The 27,170-nt window shown below is 36.4% G+C and overlaps 1 protein-coding gene across 2 annotated transcripts; it reads left to right on the forward strand.

Annotated features, from left to right (window-relative positions):
* Positions 1-333: 333 nt before the first annotated feature.
* LOC149779417 (heat shock 70 kDa protein 12A-like) lies at positions 334-26,708 on the forward strand. 2 transcript variants are annotated; one of them, XM_089940078.1, is made up of 6 exons: positions 365-415; positions 2,422-2,684; positions 3,381-3,767; positions 4,693-4,911; positions 20,057-20,192; positions 21,491-26,708. In XM_089940078.1, exons 3-6 carry the CDS (start codon positions 3,390-3,392, stop codon positions 22,525-22,527), a joined length of 1,770 nt encoding a protein of 589 aa, XP_089796204.1. In that variant the 5' UTR covers positions 365-415; positions 2,422-2,684; positions 3,381-3,389; the 3' UTR covers positions 22,528-26,708. The 2 variants fall into 2 exon arrangements, with proteins under 2 accessions (XP_089796203.1, XP_089796204.1); XM_089940077.1 differs by lacking the exon at positions 2,422-2,684 and having other exon boundaries at positions 334-415.
* Positions 26,709-27,170: the final 462 nt, after the last annotated feature.

A 27,170-nucleotide genomic window follows, 5' to 3' on the forward strand; every position in this document is an offset into this window, starting at 1 on the left:
TCTTCGTCCTCTTGGCTTTTTTATTTTTTTTGAATTTGGAACTACTATTTTCTTTTCATAAATTGTAACTTTAGGTTTTAAGTGAAAAGATTTTTCTTTCGGTCTACTTGAGAATATTGCTGAACACTATCAACTCGCGTTTTCTAAACTTTATTTCTGTCCTTTATTTCTTCTTATTTTGCTCTTTACTGAGGAGTCTATAGGAAAAGACTTAATATTGTATATTGGAAGGGCGTGTCATAGACGTAATTGTCGAGGTTAAACATTCTACACAGTAATAATCAGTTACTTGTCTGTTCATGTTCTCCATGGTCATGCGCATACATCCAGGAAGTAAATTTAGTCTCTTGTGAAGAAGTTGTTTGTAGCATATCATGCTGAAATACTGAAGATTGGGCCCTAAAGTGTTGAACGAGTAAGTAAAATCAAGCACGTCTACATAACTGAATTTTCATAGATTCTATCGAAACTCACCTTTCGTTGGTTCTATTTAAACGCCACGTTTCTTTACCTGTTTAGTACGTGACAAATCTTCATTTGACAGCCAACGTCCCATTTTTGCACGTAAGTGTGATAGGACAGCTGTGACAAAATCATGAGCTATTTATCACAAAAGAAAAAGAGCAAATAGCGTGTAATATACAGTTCGGACAGACTCGTGTATGTGCGAAAGGCCCATACAAAATTATGTGTTATTCCTCAAATTGTTTTGTTCATGTTAGTTCAAACATGCATTAAGATCCGTCGGCCGTGCATCGGTTAGAGGATGGACTTGGCACTTGCTTGTATAGTGGAGACTAACGTTCAGCTACTTTTGTTTTCCATAGAAAAGCCAGTTCGAGTGATAACGCTGTTCAAGCATGTGTATACTACAACACCAAGAGTAAAAATTAGACTTTAAATATGACTTCTAATATTTTAGGTCTGTGTGAGATGGTGGACATTTACTGCGATTTCTTGCATTTCATCCCTAAAACACATTTTCATGAAAGACAAAATATAAAAGATATAATTATAAAATTGTCTCTTAGGACCCGTGTATGTATGTATGTATGTATGTATGTAAGGATGGCTGGCTGGCTGGATGGATGGATCAAAGTAAGGATGGAAAAATTAAATCAAGGATTCTAGGTTCCAAATAAAATGATATTTAGTAGTTGCCAATTTTACGTAAAAATCGATTTTATATAGTCACGTCTCGATTTTGCAACAGACATGGAAGGAAAAAGCTGACTCAAATTGGTTATTTCATACAATTTTATAACAAACAGTAGTCCATGGCCATTTAGGCTCCCACTAATTAGAATACACGTATGTATGGATGGATGGGACATACATACATACATACATACATACATACATTTAGAGAGGGGCCCCGAGTGGCCGAGTGGTCTAAAGCGCTCTCCGTTACGGATCACTGCCATCTCACCCTATCTGCATGGGTTCGAGTCTCGGATTCAGCCAATGTGGGTATGTGAGAAAGCTTGCCAGTAGCTTCTCGTTGGTCGGTGGTTCTTTCCGGGGTTTTCCCGGGTTCTTCCTCCACCATAAATACTGGCCGCCATGTATAGCCTATCGTGTGCTGAAAAATGGCGTTAAAACCTACAACAACATACATTTAGAGACAAACCAAACTACAAAATTATGTATAAGTGTGTGTAATGGGAATACATATCTGTATCAATAGCTGGCTGCATAGGATATACATACATGCATACATACATTTAGAGACAGACCCAAATACAAAATCGATCAACCGGGGCCCCGGAGTAGAAGGTAAGTAAAAACATTTTACAATATGCGCTTAAGCTGCGTTAAAAATCCAAAATCACACACACACACACACACACACACACACACACACTATATGAGTATGTACAAACTTGACACACGTTACATGTATATATGCAGGAAATTCACATTTCAAGAACTGTTGCACGCTAACAGTTAATATTTTTTTTTGCATTTTAAATACGGGTACAAACATTCCAACATAAGACGACTGTAAGCATAAAAGAAGATTACGTGGTATCTCCAACCATTATAATCATAATGTTATATGCACATGCATTGATAAGTAAAAGGTATGAAAAGGTAACCAGGCTTGCTTCAGTATTACCCATTGTTGTTCTACAGTGGAATAAAACCCAATCAAACGCACATATTTAAGATGAGAAATAAAACTAATATACTGATGCAGACCACAAGGTTGAATGACAAAATCGTCAATGATCATGCAGAGACAAAAATACTGAATACTTCATAATTGGAGTTAAAAGTTTGACTAAAACTCTTTTCGTAGCACACCCAAAAGAAAACTCAAATTTGTGGAATTTGTATATCAGCTCTCTCAAGGAAATAGAGGTGTGTGTGTGTGTGTGTGTGATTTGGATTTTGAACGTAGCTTTATCAATTTTTCAGTCATATCGCTACGATGTCTGCAGTGTGGCAGTTTATAGTGATGTCTAGCATTGGGGCATCATGCCGTAGACACGTAGCATCATGTCCCACCCAGACACATTATCCTGACACCAGGCCGACCAGTCCTAATATTAACCTCTTATGGCTGAGCGCCAAGCGAGGCAGCTATTAGTACCATTTTTGGAAGTCTTTGGTATGACTCGGCCATGGATCGAACACACGACCTACCGAATCCGAGGCGGACGCTCTAACCAAGGAAAAAGGTAATCACCCTTGTATATAATGGAAGAAATAAATGATTGCACTTTCAAAAAAAATATATTTTCTATCACGAATATAAGAATTTATGATGAAGAGCGAATTAGTGGACGAAATGATAGGATTAAACCCCTAGTTTGGTTTCTAACCACTTGACTAATGCAAGGAGGAAAGTACCCTATTATCACTCAAAAGACACTGTAAACTATCGTATACACATATCATAGAAATAATATATTTGTATAAATTTGTTTAAAACATAGACATGTATAGTGATCAGGAGAAAATCCCTGTTACAGTCACTACTGGTGACGAGGATTACCGCTCGGTACTATTCCTTATAGTAAGTTCCTTTAAAGTAAATCATATATAAATATTTTAGTTATAGCAATTATATTTGGCGATAAGAAGTTGTCATTTTGGTTGAAACTGAATCGACTTTTTTTCAAAATTAAAATAAAAAACCGACATGTAAGCACAATTCATTTCTTGAGTGCAAAACATTATATATAGTATAATTGTCAAGATCGCGCTATTTTATCTTTTCTCTTTAAGCAATACGTTGCTTAAAAAATCGATGTATGTGGCCATTTTCCATATTTGTCTGTCCGTCCGTCCGTCCGTCCATCCATCCATCCATCTGTCTATCTATCTATCTTTTGAGCGAAATTGAATATTAAATATTGAATTAAATTTTGTAGTCATGCGATATGCGATCAGCAAGAGAAACAGGAAGAGCAGCCAGAAGCACACGGAGATCCGAACAAGAGACAGCGTCCTCCACTCCCACAAAACTCGTTGTGGCCGCCATTGACTTTGGAACCACATACTCAGGATACGCATACTCTTTCCTTAGCGACTTCAAGAAAGACCCTCTTATTATATATGCCAATACGACATGGAACCCTGGTGGAGGGGAGGGGCTGGTAACCGATAAAACGCCAACAACCATCCTTTTCGAGCCAGGTGGAGACTTTCATTCCTTCGGTTATGACGCTGAAAATAAGTATGTAGAATTAGCTGAGGACGATGATCATACAGATTGGTACTATTTTTCGAGGTTCAAGATGAAACTTCATGGACAAAAAGTATGCTCTCTCTCTCTCTCTCTCTCTCTGCGTCACAACGAAAGACAATTTTAAATCGAGTTTATGTCGAAAATGTACTCCAAATGAGGTAATATAGAATAATAGCATCACTATAGCAACCTAGTTAGATAGCCACAAAGTCAAGATAATTTTTGGACTTGTTTTCTCCGGTTTGTTTGGTTATTTTGTTTTTACTGCGCTGATTTCTCCAATTATGACTTGAACTGCAATGCAATTTTGAAATGATGGTACGTACGCAACTTTAGACTCTTGAAGAAATCAGCATTCTCTAGAACAATAGCAAAAGTAGTTTTCGTTGTTTGACTGGGCCGAAACGCCAATATTTGTGATGCTCCTGTGTGTGTGTGTGTGTGTGTGTGTGTGTGTGTGTGTGTGTGTGTGTGAGTGTGTGTGTTATACAGTCTTCAGCATTTTCACGAATTACGATTTACTGTTTATGATACGAGTCAAGCTGATTTGTTGGACTGTTGTGATTCCTTCTTTAAAATTCAGTGACTACTTGCTTCATATTGCACTCTGTTTTTGCAAGCAGATATATTCTTTAACATGCAAACAGTTCAAGAATATAAATTCCTGCTCAACAATTACTTTATTACAATTTGACGCATTTGCTGTAAGGTACGCAGTTCTTATCTACCGTTCATCGTTGTGGCCTACTGAACTGGATTCCTTTATTATTTAATAATTTAAAGTTGGCAACGGGAACATTTCCCTGATAACAGAAGCGTTTGACACTCATTTTTCTTCAGTGAATTATGCAGATTGTAACGAGTGCATGAATCAAGATGTATGTTATCAATGTCATATTCACACCCTATCCGTCTGTAATATTTAAAGATGGTCATGTAAGTATGTTATTTAAGAAATATATATGTTAGTTTTTATGTTCTGATGATACAATCAGAAAATCAGACGGGAAATGAAGTTGAGGGACGACCAAGGACATCAAATGTCAGCGATGAAAGTCTTCTCTGAGGCGATCAAGTATCTAAAGACTCATCTCTTGAAAAGCTTGCGTGAGAAAATCCATGACATAAAGGATACAGACATTCACTGGGTCATCACCGTCCCCGCTATATGGGATGATGGCGCGAAACAGTTCATGAGGGAGGCTGGTAAAGAGGTATTTGTTTAGGGATGACATGTCAGTAGTATAGTGGGATACCCTGGGGACAATGGAAAGTCCAGTCAAAGAGGTCGTGGGACTGTATAGGGACAATGGGACTTACCATTAATATAGGGACTATAGGAATGGAACAGGTGAGGTGACATCACGGTACTGAAGATTGGTAACAATGTAGCAAGGGGCTGACCTCAATCGGAACATAGACATACATAACACATACAACATACAGACATAGATTGATGAACATCAATCTGTCACACAAACGACTATACAACCGACTAAAAGAAATTGTTTTAGGCAATAACGCAAATCTTTTTGAGGCATATGAGTGGCCCTGAAAAGGGCCTTTGGGTTTCTTCTTCTTTTTTCTTCTAATTTCTTCTATTCTTCTACCAGCTTCTTATTTTCTGCCCTACACTCTTTGTCTTCTTTTTTTTCTTCATTTTTTCCTTTTCCTGTTTTTCCTTCTCCTCGTCCTTTCTTTCATTTTCTTCTTCCTTTCCTATTTTTTTTATTCCACTCTTTCATCATCTGTATGTCCTCTTCATCCTCCTTCTCCTCCTTTTCTTCTTTAATCATTTGTCTCAGTTGTACCTTGGCCTTTTTTAAATTGTTCAATTCCATTTTTAAAATGTGTGGACTATATGCCCCATTTTCTATTCTCATTAGTAGTACTTCCACCATGCCGATCGTATCAACCACTTCCTGTAATTTCAACATTTTATCCATATGGTTGCTTGCCATCTTCTTCTATGGTTATTACGTGTAGAATGACGCGAATTGATTTGATTGATTTCTTGGATTTAAGTGGCGTGCGCACAATTGTGCATGTGCCGCTGGTTTATTCCTGCACAGCAGGATGCTACTTGTTCCTGGGGGAAAGGAATCTGAACCATATCCCCGAGGCGTTTATGCACTCAAAGCGTGCTGTTAATTGAGCCGTCAGACAGGGAAACATAATGTTTCTTGCTACCTGAGTGGTAGGCTGTCATGAATGGGAGTAGATCCAGCACACACTCATGTATGTGAGTCGTCTGTACCAGTTTAGTGGATGAGTGGGAGTAGAACCAGCACTCACTCATTCTTGTTTTTTGGGTAGGTATTTATGCGCGCATTGAACGCTTTTTTTGTTGTCCGACCGAGGCATGGAAGGAAGTGGGCAGGAAGGCAGGCATCCATCCACATGAGTGTGTCTGTTGACTCCGGGTTACTGGCCTAAATTTTCGTCTTGTACGAATTTTGAATTTTGGATCTTTATTTCCGAAATGTTCTAAAAATGTACCGTTAATGGGTGCAGCGTGTCTCACCACCCTGATGGTGGGTCCAAGTTCGCGCACTGGCGACAATCATGTCCTTGCGACATGTATGCCCTCGCCCCTCACCTTAGGAGCGGCACGGTGCTCCCCCCCTGCAGGTCCTTCCATGCTTCTGTTTTTTAAGTTAAAAGGGGGACGGGTATATTTATTTAATGATTTATGAATGATTTAGGAAGACATGGCACGAATGTTTATGTATCTATGTTGGAATAAAGAGGTTTGCGCTCTTTCGAGCATGTACCTCTGCTTTATGCATACACGGTAGGCTATTTAATTGTCCCTAGGGGAAGGAATTGGAGCCACTTCCCATAGGCATTTATGTGCTCAGGGAGCACTCTTTAATTAAAGCCCTCCGGCAGTGGACCTTACAAGAGGTCCTGTCTGAATGGAGGGCTTGAAGGCGAATGGGAATAGACCCATCACACACTCAACCTATTCAGTCGTCACTACCTAGCTGCATTTAGGTATGTATGAGTGGGAATGGACCCATCACACACTCATTTGTTTGGTACTGAATTTTCAGTGGTATTAAGGGCGTGCACTTCACGCTGTTTGTTTTGATGTCTGGCCGTGGCAAGGGAGGAGAGGGTGGAAAGGAGGCTCCAAGGTCACAGGTCGGTGCTCCTAGACTTCAGGGTATCGGGTCTAAATTGTCGTCCTACACAATTTTGAAAAAAATCCTGTGCTGTTTTGAGTTTAGAATTTAGCTTAGGAGAGGTATCTTAGGTGACAGTTTTTAGTTAAGTTTGCCACCTTGTGTGGCTGGTCTTGATGGTCTTGGACTTTTGAGACCACCTTATATGAAGGATTCTGTTTTTAAATCTTACTTGTCTAAATTATCGTTGTTTTATTTGCTGCCTTGTGCTGCTAGGCTTGATGGTCGTTGGTGTTTAGACCACTTTATAGAAGCTAATTTGGGGTCCTTCTTTCCTAAAGTTGTTTATAGTTTTGCTGCTTTGTGCAGCGGGCTCTGATGGTCTTAAGTGTTGGACCACCTTATATGCTCTATTTTTTGGGGCCTAGAATTTCTCGTGGTATAGATATTACGGTCACCTTCAGCTAGAACATTCTCGGAGGTATTAGAGGTGTTACGTGTATGCTAGGTTGTCAAGTATTGTTTAGAGAAAGGGGAAAAGGAGTGGTTAGATTGAATATATAAAAGAGAAATAATTATAAGAAATTTAAAAAAATAAAAAATATTTATTTTTCTCTCTTTCTCTGAAGAAAAAGAGTGGAAAACAATAAATCCCCCACCCCCTTTTCCCCCCTTCGTATTTGCGTTCCTAGGTGCCTTATTTGTCAGGTGTTATTTTATGTGGTTAGATTTGTTTGGTGTTATTTTGATTTTCAGGCTAAGTCTATTTGATTAAGACATATATCTTTGCCGATTACTCGGGTCTCTAAGACGTGTCAAAGACATCTGATCTTATTTTCCCCCATAATTTGAGTTTCTTAGCTTGAATACGAGTTACGTGATGTTTATTTCCAGGCTAAATCTATTTGATTAAGACATATATCTTTGCCGATTACTCGGGTCTCTAAGACGTGTCAAAGACATCTGATCTTATATGTTCCCTACATTTAAGTTTGTTAGCCTGTACTAGTTGTGTGATGTTATTTAGTTTTATATTTTGCTTTGTAACCCAGATTCATATATAAAGCTAATTATATTTATATATGTGAGATTGAGGTTAGGGTTGTTATTCATTAAAAATCCGGGGATCCAGTCTTATTTTGCTCCATTTTTAGTTTGCTTCTTTCTTTCTTTAGTTTGTGGCAGGTGTTGGATATGTTTGTTAGGGCTTCTGGAACCCGGCAGTGGTAGCAGTTTGGTTTGTGGGATTGGGGTCCTATGTATTGCCCAAAGCTGCTGGCCAATCTAGTTTCTCCGGTATAGATCCTAGTTATGGTTTTTTAATCATTGTTGTTGATTCTAGGTGGTTTTAGCGCGAATGCTTGCTTGCTTAGTTAAATTATAGTGATTTTCACTCCACTGGAGCATGTATCACTTGTTTGTTCACGCACCGCATGATTTTTAATTACTCCTGGGGGAAGGAAAAGGAGCCTCATCCCCCAAGCTTTTATGTACTCAAAGAGTACTTTTAAATTTAGCCACTCAGGTGTAGGACTAACTGGTCCTTAACAACCTGACTGAAAGGCTTTAAATATGAGTGGGAATAGTCTCACCACACACTCATGTTTCTTAGTTGGATTGAAATGCCCCAGGTGTCAACCCAAGCAGTATGTAACGCCCGCTACGATTGGTCGGCAGCGATGACGTCACATTAGGACACCTGGGCGTGTGGCAGATGGAAATCGTTCCACATTCTGCCATGTGTACGATATCCGAGCGTGGTAAAGGTGAGGAAAAAGGTGCTCGGCAAGCCAGCCATGGATGTTAAGTACTCCAATCTTTTGGAGCCCTAAAAGGGCTGTTTTTCTGCTAGAAGATACCACGTATCTCTTCCGCCCTCACGATCTTTTCCGCACTCCTAGTCTCATGATTCTTGATATCAGGAAATGCGTAGCCATGATGGGCGGCAATGTAAGCAGCGGCTTCTACCAGTTGACTGAGGGGGTATCCTGTGTACGCTCGTCTGTAGAATTGGGGGAGAACTCTGACCCCAAATCTCCATTGAGAAGGTCTTGGTTTAAAGGTGTCTAGAGATTGTATGGCTCTTATAAATTGCCCTGCTTTGTTGACGTCATACAATACTTGATCTAGCCACATTTCTGTGTACTTCTCAACGAGGGGGTCAGTGTCCCCCTCCTCCTCCTCCTCAGCCGCCTCTTTTTCCTCTTCTGGTTCTGATACTAATTCCTCAATTGAGGTAGATAATTCCTTGTTGGGGTTATTCTTTCAGCTGTGATTGCCTGTAGTATCGGAGTGATAGAAGAACGTAACACCTCCGATAACTGAGTTTGAGTTTACCATGCCGCTTCTCTAACATAATTGGCCCTTTGTTCTGCCACCATTCTTTCCGGGGTGGGTTGTTTTTTAGGTATAGTCGGCTGTTGGCTAGATGTTATTTGTGGTCTCGAGGTGGGTAGGGTGCTAATTGGCTGGGTCTGCATTTCTTGTTCCCGCTGCTGTTGCGTATATTTCTTCCCTCCACGCCGAGTTCTGGACCTAATTCTTTTAATTTCTTTGTCCTCCCATATTAATAAGAGTGTGGTTCTGTTTGCCTGTGCTCTTTGGCTCCAGCCGGAGGCTGTCGTTAGACCTAAGCCTTGAATAGCGCTCAACGCATGTGCAGGGATTAATTCTTCCGTCACTATCTCCATTGTGTTGCTCCTTCTATGTTCGCTGCAGACTATGAATGGAATGAATGAAGCGCGAATGATGGACGCTGAAGTTTGTATATGTCAGGCACGGACGTGAAGGAAAACATCCCTTACACTCACTTCACATATTATCTACTATCCACACCAACGTACGTCAACTCATACAAAAATCCCAAAATTATACTATCAAAAACCCCAATATCTACTTCCACACACGGGAATGAGGAAAAAACCACAATATTTACTATCCAGAAAAACTTACGCAAACATATACAAACCCAAAAATTATACTATCAAAAACCCCGATATCTAGTATCTACACACTAAAGAGAAGAAAAAAAAAAGAACAACACAATATCTACTATCCACACAAGCATACGCTAATTCATACAAACCCCAAAATCTACTATCCACACACTGAAGAAGAAAAAACTATTATATACTATCCACAAACCCTAATATCTACTATCCACACAAACTTACGTACACTCATACAAACACAATATCTACTATCCACATAAACGTACGCCAACACACACACACACACACACACACACACACACACACACAGACATCAGCAAAGGAGTCAGTGTTTATAATCACACAGCTCCATATATACACCAGTTGGCAATTTGAATAGTCAACAGCAGCAGCAGCATCAACAACAGCAACAACAACAACAACAAAGACAGAAAACCCGACCTACAGCCAAACAAAATGTAGAGGTGGTCAACTACATATTTGACCAGGAAGAACAAATTGGAATTGGCTATATGATGGCTGACCAAATTGCTGTACTAAACTTCGTGGAACACCTAGGAGGGGTAGTGGACAAATGCCAAAAGAAAGAACACCAGGGAAAGTTCATTACACCACGAGAATTACCTTTCTTCAGCATGCACCCTCCACAAACTAAATGATGAATTCCATCTGACACCGATGCCACTAGTGATATTGATAACCAACGAATTGATTAAGGTACATTGTGGTCAGACTGGTTGGTTGGTTTGTTAAATTAACGTCGATTGCGCCCGTTAGGGCATGTTTGACGATTTTTGCCAGCAAAGCTGACTTATTAATTGATCCTGGGGGAAGGAATTAGTGCCTCATCCCCCAGGCATTTATGTGTTCAAAGAACACTTATTAATTTGGCCATCAGGTCGTGGAACTAATTAGTCCCTAACGACCTGAATGTAGGGCCGTCATGAGTGGGAATGAACCCAGCACGCACTCATGATTAAAAAGTTGGTATTCAGTTGCGATCGAACGCGTCAGGTGTCAACCCAAGCAGTATGTAACGTCCGCTACGATTGGTCGGCAGCGATGACGTCACATTAGGACACATGGTTTTTTGACGGGTGGAAATGGTTCCACATCTCCGTCAATGTACGATGTCCGAGAGAGGCAAGGAAGGCAAGGAACTCGGCAAGCCGGCCATGAATGTCGTGTACTCCCAGAAACGCCAGCCCGTACTTATTTCAAATCTTGTCCAGTTATTCTAATGGACATAAAAAATACCCATGATGAGTTAGCCACCTGTGCAATTAGATCCAATCCAACAAGTCTAAAAAATTTCCTAATTCTTAACAATCTATCTAATTCTAGTACATAGTGTACATAATAAATGCCCTAATTGTCCTATTTAACTAATATGTCTAAGCGACATATAAAAGTTTGGTCACTATTAGGTCATAAATGTTTTGAAGTTTTGATGTAACAATCCAATGGATCTGTGGGCAGACTGGAGTTTACCCCACTTTATATGGTTCAAGCGCGGACGCGATAGAAAACATCCCTACAATGTTTAAAGTCGGAAGGCTATGATAGCTGATTTTAGGTGAGGGATAGAGAGAAGTAAAAGAGCATCTATCATGATAAAAATTGAAAACAAACCACAGACATTTTTTAAAACACAACATTTTTATTCAGATAACTAACAACCAACAATTAACAATAAAACAATCATTTTTCAAATAACAAACTATTTTTGACAACGTTGTGAAGTGAAACTAGACTTCCACTGATGGAAGTCATTGGGCCATTGATGTACACTACGTTTCCTAGCTAAAGACAAAATATAACCATAATGGTCACAAAACCATCGATCTACTTTGTCATCGTTTCTAGAAGAGTGACGATCAAAATAAGTCACTAAATGTTCTTAAGAATATCCAAGACTGCGCTGATGAAGAAAATACACACAGTATTGTACACACACCATGGAATCTGTACTTTGTAATTTCACATTATTGAATCGTGTCGTCTGGGCATTTCTTTTCATAAAGTCGATGATGTCGTCTTTCAAAGATGGCAATCTATACGAATCAAAATAATCCACACAACCATCACGGGGAAAGTAGACGGCTACCCAGTTGGTTCCTGGGAGATGACTGACGAACGTGTTGATGACATAAGCTTGATGGTTTTGAGGTTTGCGATGAGGCAGTTCATCTTAAGCACACACGACAAAATTCCAAGAAGCAGTGTAAGAATTGTGGTTCAAGAGGTAACAAAGTTCCCAGGTATCCATTTTGTGTGTTGTTTTTTTCTTCTGTTTTTTGTCTTCACAGGTAATGATAAGTCATCAATTCAATCCGAATTTTTTGTTTGAAAATATCTGACAAGTAACCGTTTCTTCGCTTCGTTTCGGCACTCTGAGCCAAGAGAGCTTGGATGTGATTGATCTTATGAGCCATCAGTGGAGGAGAGGAATGATCACACAAGTCTTTATACCACTGATGCAACACGGCTTCTTCCGAGATGAAACTCCAAGCTTCGTCCAGATACTCGTCCAATTTTTCTTCTTGACTCAGCATCAGACATTTGTCGTGTTGAATTGGACTGGGATGATCGTTTTGACATCCATAGCATTCTTTCTTGATCAATTCCGTGACTTTTTATGCTAGGTGTTCGGCAAAACAGGAGACTAAATGTTATTCTTGTTTTGGCCATCTGGACTTCATCACTATGTCCTCTTCGCCTTTGTCTTGGGGTTCTACTTCCATGGTATTCTCCCATTCCATTTCTAAAGATTTTCCCCTATTCAAAGAGGGATAACAGTCTTCCATAGCTTCTAATAATCTAGAATGACTTCTATCAAACTGTTGATTTCCTTGGTATTGTCGAATTCGGCTTACAAGAGGACGTTCACCGTCTCAGTTAGAGGTGCAGCAAACTGAAGTTCCACACGAATCTGACCGGATTTTATAAGGTGGAAATGACCCTTGTTCATGAATAGATTGACCAATTACAAAGCAACGTCCCTTTTCACGGCCACCGTTATCTTTCAGAAAAGGTACACTAATCTATCATTGCCCAATCAAAACAAAAGTGAATATATCTATCTATATCTACCTCTATGTTTACAGTAAAGGTTGTTGACTACGTTCTTAGATAAAACGTTTTCTTTGTTAGAACGTTTGAATTTAATTTCCCCTGCCAAATTCCTAATTAGTATTTATTCCAAAGGCTTTGTGCTTGAACATTCTTCGTTACGAGATTTAATTGGTTATAACGTTTGATTTGTCTGGCACGCCGGAGAAAATTAACTAAATTATAGCGTTTTTATTACCAGGCGCACCAAAGTCAGATAAACAGTTTCGGTCTTTTAAATAATAAAGGCGCAGGGTACAACAAAACTTGATAATCACACACCATTCATAATCATTATAAAAAGACCTAACCAAGAGGCTAGGTAACAAAATACCACACACCTATTCATAATCGGTGCTTTAGAATCACTGGCTGTTGATTCAGTACAATTGAAGCATCAACAAATGTGTATGTCTTGTACTTTTTCGACTAAATTATTTATAAATATCCTTTAGCTATCGTTCTATACCTGTATGTTGATTAACTGAAATCAGCTTTTAGTAAATGTCTCGTGTTCATTTTGAATTGACTGTTGTGAAAATGTCAAAAAATTTGAAGGTTAGGAAATGAACAAAATGTCTCTTTGAACGCAAAGCTGCAAATAAAAAATATGAACAGATGTTTTTCAGACACATAGCTACAAATAAAAAATATGAAGAGCAGAAGTCAAAGTACTGACGTGCCCTAATCCAAAGATACCTCGCGAGTCGTGACAAAAAAGGTATAGAAAATTGCACCAAATAAATGTACTGTCCACAATAATGATTTATACTGCATGGCGTGATTTTTCCACAGATTGTGTTGCAGCCTGTTTGTTAAGGAAAAATTTATCGAGCAAACAGATGCTGCTGCTGCTGTTCCCCGTGGTATAGCTCTTTTCGCCTTCTTTGCTATGATAAATTGATGTTGATTTCTTGCATTATTATAATTATGATAGCGACACTGGTACACCTGTGATAAAAAAACAATTAAAATATAAAATGTGTTGTACCATGAAGATATTGTTTGCAAAATTAGTGATTGGATTTCATTTTCCCATATCATCGAGTATATTCAGACGGATTTATAAAAATGTCGTCAAACCGTGTGTCACCATCATTAGAGGAACTACATAGTTAATAAACAAAAACATTGTTCGTGCTGTTGAGAACGTGTCGCGAAAAATTAAAGTCTTTTTCCTGTAAGATCGCAGTGATGGAGCTGATATTGGAATTTGAGTTTGCAACAACGTGATAAGCATGTGTTGAATAATTTACTCACCATTTATTAAATGTCATCAGAAAGTCAAGATTGTACATGACACATTTCGAAGACTTCTCTCGAGAAGGAAACGAGGTTAGACTCCGAGCAAGAACACTGCAAAGTATCAAATAAAAAGAATGGAAGTCAAAACTTCTACCACTGCTGCAGGTCTCCAATTTAAGTTCTGTGATCATGCATTCCAGGGTCAGTTACCCAAATATTTGTTTCTTAGCTTTGACAGTAATTTAGCCCTCAGCGGAACCACTGGCCAAAACCTTTTCCAGTTTTATCACTATAACATCTCCAAGATAAACATCACCCGTGATGGACACACTTTGTATATTATATCCTTCGAACCTACATGTACTCACAAGAATAACTTCACTCCATGAATCCACCTGATAATTGGATATTAAAAGTACACAAGATATTTCCTGCAACAACTATTTAGGAGGTTACTGTTTGTGGTAATTCAATTTTACAGCATATTAAGGCAAAGGCAACACATAAATTGGCAACACCCCACTGCCTTTGTACTCTCTAATGTTATCCTTGTCATACAAATGAGGGTGCCAACAAGGCGAGTGTTCATGTAAAAGCTGTTGATGCTTTCGCGGTGGCTAACGTGTCAGGAATGTTAAACTACTTGTCAGTAGTAAATAGGTGATGACACTTTTGCCGCTTGTGGCAAGATCGACAATTTTGACAGTAATTAGTTTTTCTAAGCCAAATATGTATGATGCCATTTCGACAATAATGATTGATTCAGGGTTTTGAGGACACACTACAGCACTGTTCCACACATGTGCATCAGATATTTCATTATCGTCGGACAGAGAAGTGAGGTTGTTGCGGCTACCTATGTTAGACCGTAAATGTTGTCTTTAAACATTGGATACGGCACTTAAAATTAAAATTGGTTTTGATAAACTTTGTGCCATCAGCAGCAACTTTATTTAAATGATACTAGATGATCTAACTGAACGGATGTATAAAATAGAGAAACTGTTATGTACTTGACAGTTGCAAAGGAAAAGCAGATTATTTCAAGGACATAACTGTATGCTCGTGTTTAAACCTTGAATGTGATTCTTAAAATTAAAAAAAGCTTTCCTAAAGATTGTGCAATTAGCAGAAAATTTGTTGAACTTTTAAATGATACAGATATGACTTGATTTAATGCAAGATTGAAATATGCATATAAAATAGGCAACGAAGATATTACCTGGAAATGTGACTATTGATGTCACACCCACTCCATGTACTCATTACTCTCATGCTGAAATCCTTTTCTCAATAAATTTCAAAGAAACGATATAAAAACGAGAACAAATTTTATTTTCTTGTTAAATATCCATATTTTTAAGAGATAATACAGAATAACAGAATTTCGAGATGCAGTATAAAGATGCATTTGATGATGACCCAAATAGACAAAAAGGAGTATTATCAGAGTCTAATACAAAACTAATGTACAAGTTTGTCCATTTGTGTATTACAAAGAAAACTTTCATACTCTTACCATCCCTTTGTAAGTTGTGATTGTATATATTTGTGTATGATCATACTCTGTCCATCTTTTCTCCCTCAGTATGTGTGGCCTTATACGTGTATGTGATAATGATCATAAAGTAATCTCCATCCTTCCCTTTATATGTATGTTGAATTGCCTGAATAAGCATTATTTACTCTCATTAACCCATTCCTTCTCTCATATGTTTTTGGTTTCTGTGTATTTATGCAACCTTTGTCAGTAAAAAATGTTTGGGTCTGTATAAGTGTTTATCTTAATGATCTTACCCTCCACCCCAATTATACATTTCCATCCTTAAAATAAGAGTTTGTATGTGTGTGTTGGTCAGTGAGAATGTGTTGGTAGATTAAAGTGGATATTGGTCTGTACAAATGTGCATTAGTGACCTTAACTACCACATACCTTTATGTGTGTTGGTCATTAAAAGTGGATACTGGTCAGTAAGACTGTTAGTGCTTTTAACTATCACATACCCTATATATTTTACTTGTGAGTTTGTATGTGCATAGGTATCAGATAGTAAATCATGTATACTAGATTGTAAAGAGGAGATATAATCTGTCATCTTCCATTCCCACAGGGCGCTATACCATCCCTATTTCTAACAGGGTCAAGTAAACTGATCATGTTCCATTCCTAATGGGTGCTACAAACCACTCATGATAAATCCCCATAATGTGTTTTACCATTCCAAAATGTCAAATTCCCTTAAAGTGTTAAACCATCCTTGATTGTTAAAATCCCCAAGAACACCAAACTGTCCTAACCATGTTAAACTGGGTGTTTTAACGTCTTCCAGTGTTAAATTCTATAAGGTGCATTACAGTGACAAAGGCTTATGTTCATTTATTAATTTCCATCGAGCATGTTGCATTATTCCTCTTAATCAGTACCAGTCTCCTCCACAGTTTTTACAGTGCCTGTCAACATGTCATTAGGCATGTTCTTTGTCCTATCAGGAACTGTTCACACCAGCCATCACTCCATCAACATTATTAACCATTAAGTGGGCTATAAGTTTTCACAGGGAAGTTTGGGTTATTTTCATCTGATGATGACAGATAGCAGGATAATTAGAATATTAAAGATACAGATAAAAACTAGCCAATGATTTTGTGGAATGGATAAGTGTAAGACTTTTTTTTTATTATTCCCTGTACACTGGTAGCAGTGGGTTGGGAATCCATCCCACTGACTACCTCACAGTTCATTATAGGTGCACAGTGCTTTACAGGGAATAATGATTAACACTAGTACATAGTATTACATGTATATTCTAATTCTAAATTCATTACAGAAATGATACTAGTAACTTTAGAGAGAGTGTAAAAGAATAAAAAAGTATATTTATTGTAACCATTTTCTAAATATATATATATATATATATATATATATATATATATATATATATATATATATATATATATATATATACACACACACACACCAGATTCAATATTCACTTTTTAAACGTTTTATACAGTAACTATTTTCTTTACTCATTTTTAAAATATTTGCATTCTATTATCATTTTAAATGAGTATTTTCTCTTATTATCAAAATCCTAATAAAAGAAATACATAGATTAGAAGCTAAATATTACTTTAAAAATTTACTGCATTCACATCATTGAAATTACTCCTCTTTCTAGATGTATATATACTACTTCAATTTTCCTTTCTAACAACAAAATAAATGAGGTCATACCTACCTCACTGCACACATGCTGCATTTCATATATGGACATATCTGAACTTAATTAACATTGTAGTTATGATTTGAATGAATGGTACAAATGAAAGAGATGTTTGTATAGTTGCCATTTGTCATCAAATTTTTTCCATATAAAATTGATATATGCATAATATTTTTCTGACATGTAATAAAATCTCATTCCTTTTTTTAAATGAGCCATGTGTGATATTTCATTGTTACATCTATATTTATAGATGTAAGATTTCAGTTGCAACAAAAGGAGATTCATCACTATATCTTTTATTTGGTTTATTATACCAAGAATAAATTCTCTTTCTGAAACTTAAAACTTATGCATTTAATTACTACTCCATATCCACTCAATAAAACTAGCAAGCAATGACTCAGTTTTGGAACAATTCCAAAGAAGATGAGATAAAGTCTTAAATTTTAGTTCTTTATGTATACTTTTACAACCCCTTTTTTCTTTAATGAGCAAAATTACAGCTTTATGTAAAAAAAAAAGAATAGCCATATATATTGGAATTAATGTTTATATGAAGTTTGTTGGGAAAAAAATGATTGGCTCTAAGCATGCCTTGAAGCTCTAGGATGTTGACATTTTAAACTTATTACAAAAATCATCTGTATTAATCCATGAACTATTTTCATTAACTAAATCATTTACGTATAAAATTCCCTTTTCATCCATTGCATGTACACAACGCTAGAATTTCCAACTTTAATCTTAGGATTCATCCTATACTGGAGTTTTAAGAAAATTGTCCAAGTTCTGTACAGTAAATTTATTATGTAATTTAATATATGATGCAAATGCATCAGTCCAGAATGTAATCAAAGTATTTCTTATCTTTGTCATAAAATCTATACCAAAACTGAAAATCATGACTATATTTGGTGTGGAAGTTATTAAAATCTCGTTCCATTTAGGTTTAGAGGTGACAAGACTTAAAACAAAGTGAGTTTCAATTAATGAACAAACATGTTTATATCTATCATTGTCATACCTCCTTCAAAATTCTGACCACTCATGTGGCCTAGTGGATAGATAGAGTGTCCGCCTCTGATGTGGGAGGTCGTGGGTTCTAACCCTGGCCAAGTCATACCAAAGACTTATAAAAATGGTACTAGCAGCTGCCTGGCTTGGAACATCAGGAGGTTAGTATTAGGACTGGTCAGCCTGGTGTCAGGATAATCTAATTGGATGGGACATGATACTACATGTCTGCGGCATGATGCCCCAGTGCTAGACTTCACTATTAACTGCCACAATGCAGACATTGTAGCAATATGACTGAAAATTGTTAAAACTAAGTTAAAAATCCAAATCAGACACACACACACACCTTCAAAATACTCCTTTTATAAAACTTTCCTTTTGACTTCATCTTTTCCATCCCCACCCCCAACAAACTTTTGATAAAGTACATTTAACTCTTGAAGCTGTTTTATGTGGATTTGGTAAACTTAGAAATGGGTGAGTAATCTTGGATAGGGTAAAGTTTTTCACAACTACAATTTTTATCAGTGGGGTAAGTGATCTTTTTAGCTTGTAAGATTTTTATTAAAGTATTCAGATTAATTTCAAACAATAATGATAGAATGTGTGCTGAACTAACATTAACGAAACCATTTGTTTACAATATTTGGTTTCAACAGTCAAGGGCTATTTTGAATTTTTTCATGTGACCAGGTGGCTCAAATAAACAAAAAGAATCTTAAAGTAAACGTCACTAAAGTTACCATAACAATATGGTGTGCTTTTCAACACACCTTAACCATTCTAATTTTGAGATATTTAAAACTGTAGCAGACCTATGAAATCGAAACATGGTACTAACGGCTGCCTTGCTAGGTGCTCAACATTAAGGAGTTAGTATGAGGACTGGTCGGCTTGGCTTGGTGTCAGAATAATGAGACGGGGCGGGGGAAGAACAACATGCCTGAAACATGAAGCCCATTGCTAGATATCAACGGCCACACTGCAGAAACGATGTAACTGAATTATTTTTAAAGCTATGTTCAAAATCCAAATCTCTCATACACACACACACACACACACACACACACACAAAACAAGTTAGCCAGTGAGCCATTCATTTTAAACCAAATTTACACATTTCTTCTCCTGCACTAGTCGACTGTGAAAGGCAGACACCAACCAATCCAATCCCTTTTCAAGCCTAATTCAAGATATCTGTAAACCAAATAACAGATAAGAGTTTATGTGTGGATTCATAAATACATGTATTAAGATTATGATTTTTGGGCTCATACTCTCTACTTTATTAGAAGTTACTAGTTTGACACAGTCGACGAAAATCTTGTTAATAAATTGGCAATATTTGTCAAATATGTAAATGTACAGTGTTTTGGCATGAATTTTTGAAACAGATATGAAAGTAATATTTCGTAAAGAATGCATTTGATCTTCAACATATTGAGAGTCTAGAAAAATGACTGAAAAATCTCTATTCTATAACAATATAAACCATAAACCATACATTCTTTTGATCATTAGGTTTGGATTCATTTGATTCAGCCAATCTTTGGTGATTCCACTTTTTGAAATCCTATCTAGAGCTTATTCATTGTTAGATATTTCCCAGACTAATAAAAGGAAGTGTGTGTCTCTCTGAAATCCTTCTTAAATTTAAATGTTTTTCATTTATTTTAGGCTGGAATTCCAGACAACCAGTTGGATTTAGCTTTAGAGCCTGAGGCTGCTGCCATTTACTGTAAAGCCATCTCCGTAAAAACAGATGGCTCTTCTTTTGAGCCAGGAACTCAATTCATCCTTGTTGATTTAGGAGGTAAGCTATGTCTTCATTTTTGTTTAAAAATTAAGACTGACCTTACTTGCTGTTTGAAAAGGAAAATCAGAAAGAATTTTTTTTAAAATGGACATTCTATATATTCCTCCTATTATTACATTTGGTTTAAAATGCTGTTGATTGTGAGAAATTAATGTGATGTTTTCATACACTTCCATTTTCTAGGCACACAATAACAATTATGAAATGATATTTTTGTTGTGGGTTTAATGCCAATTTTCAGCACATGATAGGCTATTATTGGCAGACAGTAAACATGGTGGAAGAAGAACCCTGGAAAGCCCCAGTAAGAACCACTGACCCAAGGGGAGCAACTGGCCAGTTTTTCTCACTTACCGACATTGGCCAAGCCTGAGACTACAGCTCATGCCAATATAGATTAGATGGCAGTGATCAGTAAAGGCGATCACTTTAGACCACTCAGCCACCCGGAGCCCCATTTATGAAATGAGCAAATCAATATGTATTTCCAACTGACATGTTTAATTTTGTTTGGGCCATATGCAGTTGTTATAAGTCTGTACTTATTAGTACTATTTTCGAGGATATTGCCTATCTGCACATATTCCAGAAAGAATCATGGCCTGCTTGTACTGAATTGGCAATATCAAATCCAAATTGTCACCTTTCTTTTGTTCTCTATCTTTATGAAATTGATCAGAACTTAGCAAAGAATTTTACGCTAGTTGATTCAATTTGAGTCTTGTATTCCATCACAAATAGTATCATTTATCTTGATCATACTTTGATCATCTCTTTATGATAAACCTATTACCCTTTGGGAATCTCAAACTAAATTCCAGTTACATGTACTTAAAATGTCTGTCAACAACCACTTATATGTTATATTTTTGAGATGCTCTCACAACAACAGATCATTTTAATTTCTTTTAATACAAAATCTAAATAGAGCAGGGCAGTCTAACATTTGTTCTCAATATCCCGAAAGTTATTATAAAATAAAATATGAAAACAAGACTACACAATACAATGACAAGAAAATATAGCATTATGGTTTCAAGGGGAAATGTCCTTTATTACTCAAGCCATAAGTTACTGTGCAATTGCCATTTTTGCTGAGAACTGTTAAAAGAGTAATTTTATTTCAGCAGACCTATAAAGCTTGTCATGAGATTTTATGTACCATCTTTATTTTATGAGGGTACTTTTTCATTTCAGATATGTACCTGTTCGAGTGTATTGCACTGTTGTATTGATTCAGTTTCTTTTAATTGAGCAATCATGCAATATTTATTATCCGTATTTTATATTCTAAGGTGGAACAGCAGATATAACCATCCATGAAGTTGGGGAATCTGGAAATTTGACAGAATTAAGTCCCCCTAGTGGAGGTCCATGGGGTGGAACAAAAGTAGATGCTGCTTTTGATAACCTGCTTGAAAATCTATATGGGGAACGTATTATTTCTTTATTTACCAAGGAAAGAAAAGCTGATGAACTCGACCTAAAGCGTGAATTTGAGTTGAAAAAGAGGAAATATGCTGGTGAAGACAGAATTGTATTTAGAGTTCTGAGTGCACTTACTCAAACCTTGAAAGAAAATGGTCAAACATTACAGCAAAATGTATCAGGCACAATTTATGACGGGCTTGTGATGCAAAAAAGAGACAAAGTACATATTCCAGGCTCTTTTATGTCAGAACTATTTGATGATGTCAAAAAGAACATTATTCAACACATGAAAGAAGTGCTGATGCAGCATCCTGAAGTCAACATCATCCTTATGGTTGGTGGATTTTCTGAATCAGATGTTATAAAGAAGGCTGTTCACAAATCTTTTCCTGGCAAAACTGTAATCATTCCCCAAGATGCAAGACTTGCTGTTGTCAAAGGGGCAGTAATGTATGGCCACGACACCTCAGTTATCATTTCCAGATCAATGCCTTTCACATATGGCATCAGTGTCGCAGTTCCTTTTGATGTTAACAAGCATCCAGAGTCAAAGAAAGTGTACAAAAATGGTTGTTACAAATGTGAAGATAACTTTAAGGTTTTTATTCGAGCTGGGGACACCGTTACTCCCGGAAAGACCACCGTCCAACATGTCTGCAATGCCTCTACAGTGTCATCTGCTAATGTTGAAATCTACCGTACAAAATCAAAATATCCTATATATACCGATGAACCAGGCTGTGAAAACATTGGTTCAATACAACTACAGTTGAATAACATAAGAAGTTCTGAGCCCCAACATATTCAGATCACAATGTCTTTTGGAAGTACTGAACTTTCTGTTCAAGCAAAGGAAGGAACAAATAACGCTGTCATGGCAAAATTTAATTTTCTTCATTGATAATGAACAGTAGAACTTAAATTCAGAGGAAACTGTTAATTAAGCAAAATTGTCCTCCATAAACAATTTATGGAAAGCTGGATCCGTTTAAAACCTGCCCCACCAAAGAAAAAATATTTCTTTCCTGAAAATGAGTCAAATCTGTCAGGGATAAGGTTTAGGAAAACAGTGAAATGCAGCACATACTCAAACATGTTATGAAAAATGTTTTCTATTCTCCTACAGTATGACAAATAAAATTGCAGAACATAGCCTGAAACTTTCACCCAGAATACCATGAAATTGCCAAATAATCCAAGAATTCAATGGAAAGTCATGTCTTGCCTACTCTGTTGTGGCATAAGCCAAACAACCTTGCATAGTCAGTAGATCAAAACAGGTAGGTCACTGTGACCTTGACAATGTGTCAATGAAGTTATTAATATCTATAATATAAATCCGCTTGTCAAATTTCATGATTATATGGATATCAGTCTCTAAGAAGCTCTGCCAAATGAGAAAGAATAATGTACTCAAGCATGAAAAGGATTGATGTGACCTATTTTACTCAAGTAAAGAAGATATGGTTATGCATTTTCAAGGCCGAGAAACGTCTACGAAATGAGATGTGACTAAACTAGAGAGATTTCGTGCACATCCTTTGCGATACATTAACTGACCATAAAAGGTCATTTGCCATACCCTTCCTCCAGTCGTCTCACTAATAAAGAAAGGACAGTGGCATGGTTTTATTTAAAGTGACACAAGCGGTGTTCATGTCCTTTATTTTAATTCTAATTAACAAAAGTTTGTAAATTGGATATACAATCATGCATGAAGTGCGTAACGTTTACTATTTCAGCGTTTATAAATCCCTGTATGGTCGTTGTTTATAATGTACTGTGAGACACAGGCTTTCAATAGTGTCTTGTGAAATTATTTAATAACAGAGTTATCTTTCCAGACTGTTGGTGAACGCAAGTAAGGTTTATAAACCTTTGAGATGAATGCCTAAAACTGGAAATTTGCACACAGGTTTCATTAAAAAAAATAATTAACCATATGTGAAGAAACATTAATAATAATAATAATAATAACGAGACATGGGATGTTCTTCGTAGTTTCAAAATATTGTTACCACTGCATGGTCTGAAACTGTGTAACAGAAAAAGCAAAATCAACAAGTTTAGTAAAATGCAACAAATAATATAACATGAAAATTTAAAGGGAACTTACAGTATAGTGAATTAAATCCAAACAAATCCTAAAAGTTCTACCACAAGTCCAAACGTGTAGAGTGTCTCTAATGAAAGTATCTAATTTCTTGATGTGCTAAGAGTCTTGTATAAGCTGATGTACTAACGGTCTTGATATATCACAATGATATAATTCAGAAACTTCTTGACTGAATTCACAATAATCCCATAATATTGATTTAGTCCAAAATGTAAATAGGCACTTTGTAATTTTAATGAATATGTTTTTAGATTAATGATGCCTCTCAATGTATAATTTACAATCAAGGACAAAAGTTGCTTATGTAATATGTTGTATACACATGACCCTTAAATCTCCAATCATGGACCAAAGTTAAACGCACAATATAGATATACATAACACCTCCACTCATAAAGTAAAAGACAGATTAGGTAGGAAGATACCCCATGAATGACGCAAAATATATACAAAGTAAATCAGTTCAGCGATTCTATATTTGTGAAAGTGCATCCACAATCGGATTATCTTTTGCCTTAATGTGCCTAAAACCAATGTTGAATAAATGTAATATTAAACCCGACCTAAAAAAAAGTCTCTGATTTTTGTTTTTGTTAATATAATTAAGGGGACTGGTATCACTGAATACAATACAATAACAAATATCATGAACTAATGCACACTTCAAAGTGTTACAAAGCTAATATTAAAGCCAAACATTTCCTCTCGATTGTGGAATAATTTCTCTTGTGCTTGTTAATTGTTATAGCACACTGGATATTGCACACCACTTATGTCTTCTTGAATCAATACTCCACCGACCCCTACATTACTTGCATCAACAGGCACGTTATATGATTAACTGATTTGGAGCTGACATACCTTGTGCACTCTTAAGTATGGACTTTAATTTATGAGGATGACAATAGAAGGAATGATTCAGCATGATCCCTGTCCTTGGAGTGGTATATCAGCCATTAAAGTGTTAAGGGTACATAAGAAGTATCGTCAAATATAAAGGTTATATCAGAAGGAACTAAAATCAAAATAAAATTTAATTTCTTTTAATAATTATGAAAGAAATAGCTCATAATGAAATTATATTAATAAACTAAATTATTTCATTTCTTATAAAATCCTACACGGTCATCAAATAAAAACTCACTTAAACTTCCTTTTGAAAATTTTGGCTCTCCCCGTCAGTTAAACATTTTACTGATATATCCGACCACTGAGAGACTATGTCTACACAATATTGAAAGCCATATACAATTAAAATAATCAAAATTGATAAACACCAGAAAAATACGACCGGAATAATTATGACACGCCGTATTTTGACACCTCCGGATGTTTCATTCGTGTAAAACGGTTACCAATACAAAAATGTATTATGTTTGTATTTTTAAACGTATCGTGGTTGACAAATTTGTCTCTAAACAAGCTTTCTCCCATTAATATGCCTGATCTAACAGAACTGAAAGCAACAAATGCTGAATGTAATTTTAGATCGACTGCTAACAATGAATTCTAGATTCCGTGGTGGAAAACAAACCATTTCGAACTATTCTTTTTACTGTATCTGGACCTACGTTCGATGCTCACAACGCCTTTTGATATGTAATTCCCTTGCTTCATTTAAGAAATTCCAACAGCATTCTAAGAGTGTAGTTTATATATTACTGCAGTATAACTCAAATCTACATTTTTAAGGCAAGTAGACTTAATTCTTTAATTTATAATGTTAGAAGCCTAGTAACAAATTGATACAATACACGTGTTTTGAGATAATCTAATTAGCCATGAGAAGTTATCTACTTTACCCTTTTTGCCAGGTGTCTCGCATGTAAAGGATAGGACGATTAAACTAAACAATTTTATTTTTCAAATGCATAAATCGTCAATACACGATTACGTTTCGAAAGAATAATAAAGTCTATGTTGAATGTTTCTATGACAGAATTAATCAGACCAAGCCATTTCTGATGATATGTTTGCATGGAAATCAATTAATTTTTTACAACAACGTCTGTTCCCCGAGCCTGATTCCAAGGCACACCTCAATGGCACCTTAACCTACAGTTTAGACACCCGACATCTTTACCGTTCATGCCACCAAAGCAACTGCCCTCCCCCACTCCTAAAAAGTGTTGGCTCAAATACTCTGAGTTATCTATCGGATATTTCAATACACAATGCATACTATGGTACTTTTCATACCAGTGTGTAAGTCTTATTTGAAAATTACAATACACAAGGCATATTATAGAATTTTTCATCAGTGTGTAAATCTTATTTGAATATTACAATACACAAGGCATGTTGTGGTACTTTTCATCAGTGTAAAGATCTTATTTGAATATTACTCCAAAAGCATCATACTATAAAAGCAACATCACATCCTTTTGGACGAAGTCGATGCTACACAAAGCTGTCATTGAAGTATGAGATCGAATTGGACTAAATCGAGGTTAGACAAAGATGTCGTAGAGGTATGAGATCGAATGCTGCTCTAGAAATAGGTATCTTTGTCAAACATTTAAACAAAAGATTAATTGTCTGTTATATGATATTTAGCATGTAGTAATATTCAAATCAAACTGATATCTTTTCATTAATTTTAACATAATTTTATCAGCAGCTATTTATCACCAACATGTTTCATATTTGTACAAATATTTAGAGTAAAGTTGTTTTCTCCGGAACTAAACAGTGTGGAAACATTTAACATGTCTCACATACATATATTTCAATTTATTGTTATCATTATTAGGAAACCTATCATTGTCTGAAGCAGACAGCTGAGGAGAATGATTGATATTTTTGTTTTGGGGAAATGTACTTAAAATAAGATACAGCGCCCTAACTTGGTCTATCATTTGCAACACAAAAATACACACCTACAGTGTGGACATCATTAATTTTGGAATCTGTACTGGTCATATTTCATAATGTCAGTAAATTAAAGAAAAAGTTATGGAACCTTTTTAGCGCTTTATTCCTTTGGATTTCCTCCATACTTCATTTATAACAACTTAGAGATCACTTGGTACTGTTAAGTAGCGGTTGAGGAACATATGAACTGTGATTACACTCCATATGAAGGAGCAATATGTACTATGAGCTTTGTTATGCACGTGTTATTTGAAACGGTTAGATAATTTATTTTCACACAGTGGATCAATCGTAGTCCATAAATGACGTACACTATTAACCCATTTCTAGGGGATCGACATTCTTAGAACCTCTGCCTTGAACAACGGTTCTGCTAAAAGCGATCATTATTATAGTACCAGTTTGAAACTCTGGGTCCAATTAGGACAAAATTATTGTACCAGGTTTTGAGGTTTTGTTCAGCCATTTTTTAGGTTACGTAAAGGCGCTATGTCCAGATTGTTTTCACTTATATAAAATCATAATATTTGTATGCCAGGGTGTCAAAATATCTT

This window comes from Sinohyriopsis cumingii, chromosome 17 (assembly GCF_028554795.1).
Source record: "Sinohyriopsis cumingii isolate HCF-2022 chromosome 17, ASM2855479v2, whole genome shotgun sequence".
Taxonomy (NCBI): Eukaryota; Metazoa; Mollusca; class Bivalvia; order Unionida; family Unionidae; genus Sinohyriopsis; species Sinohyriopsis cumingii.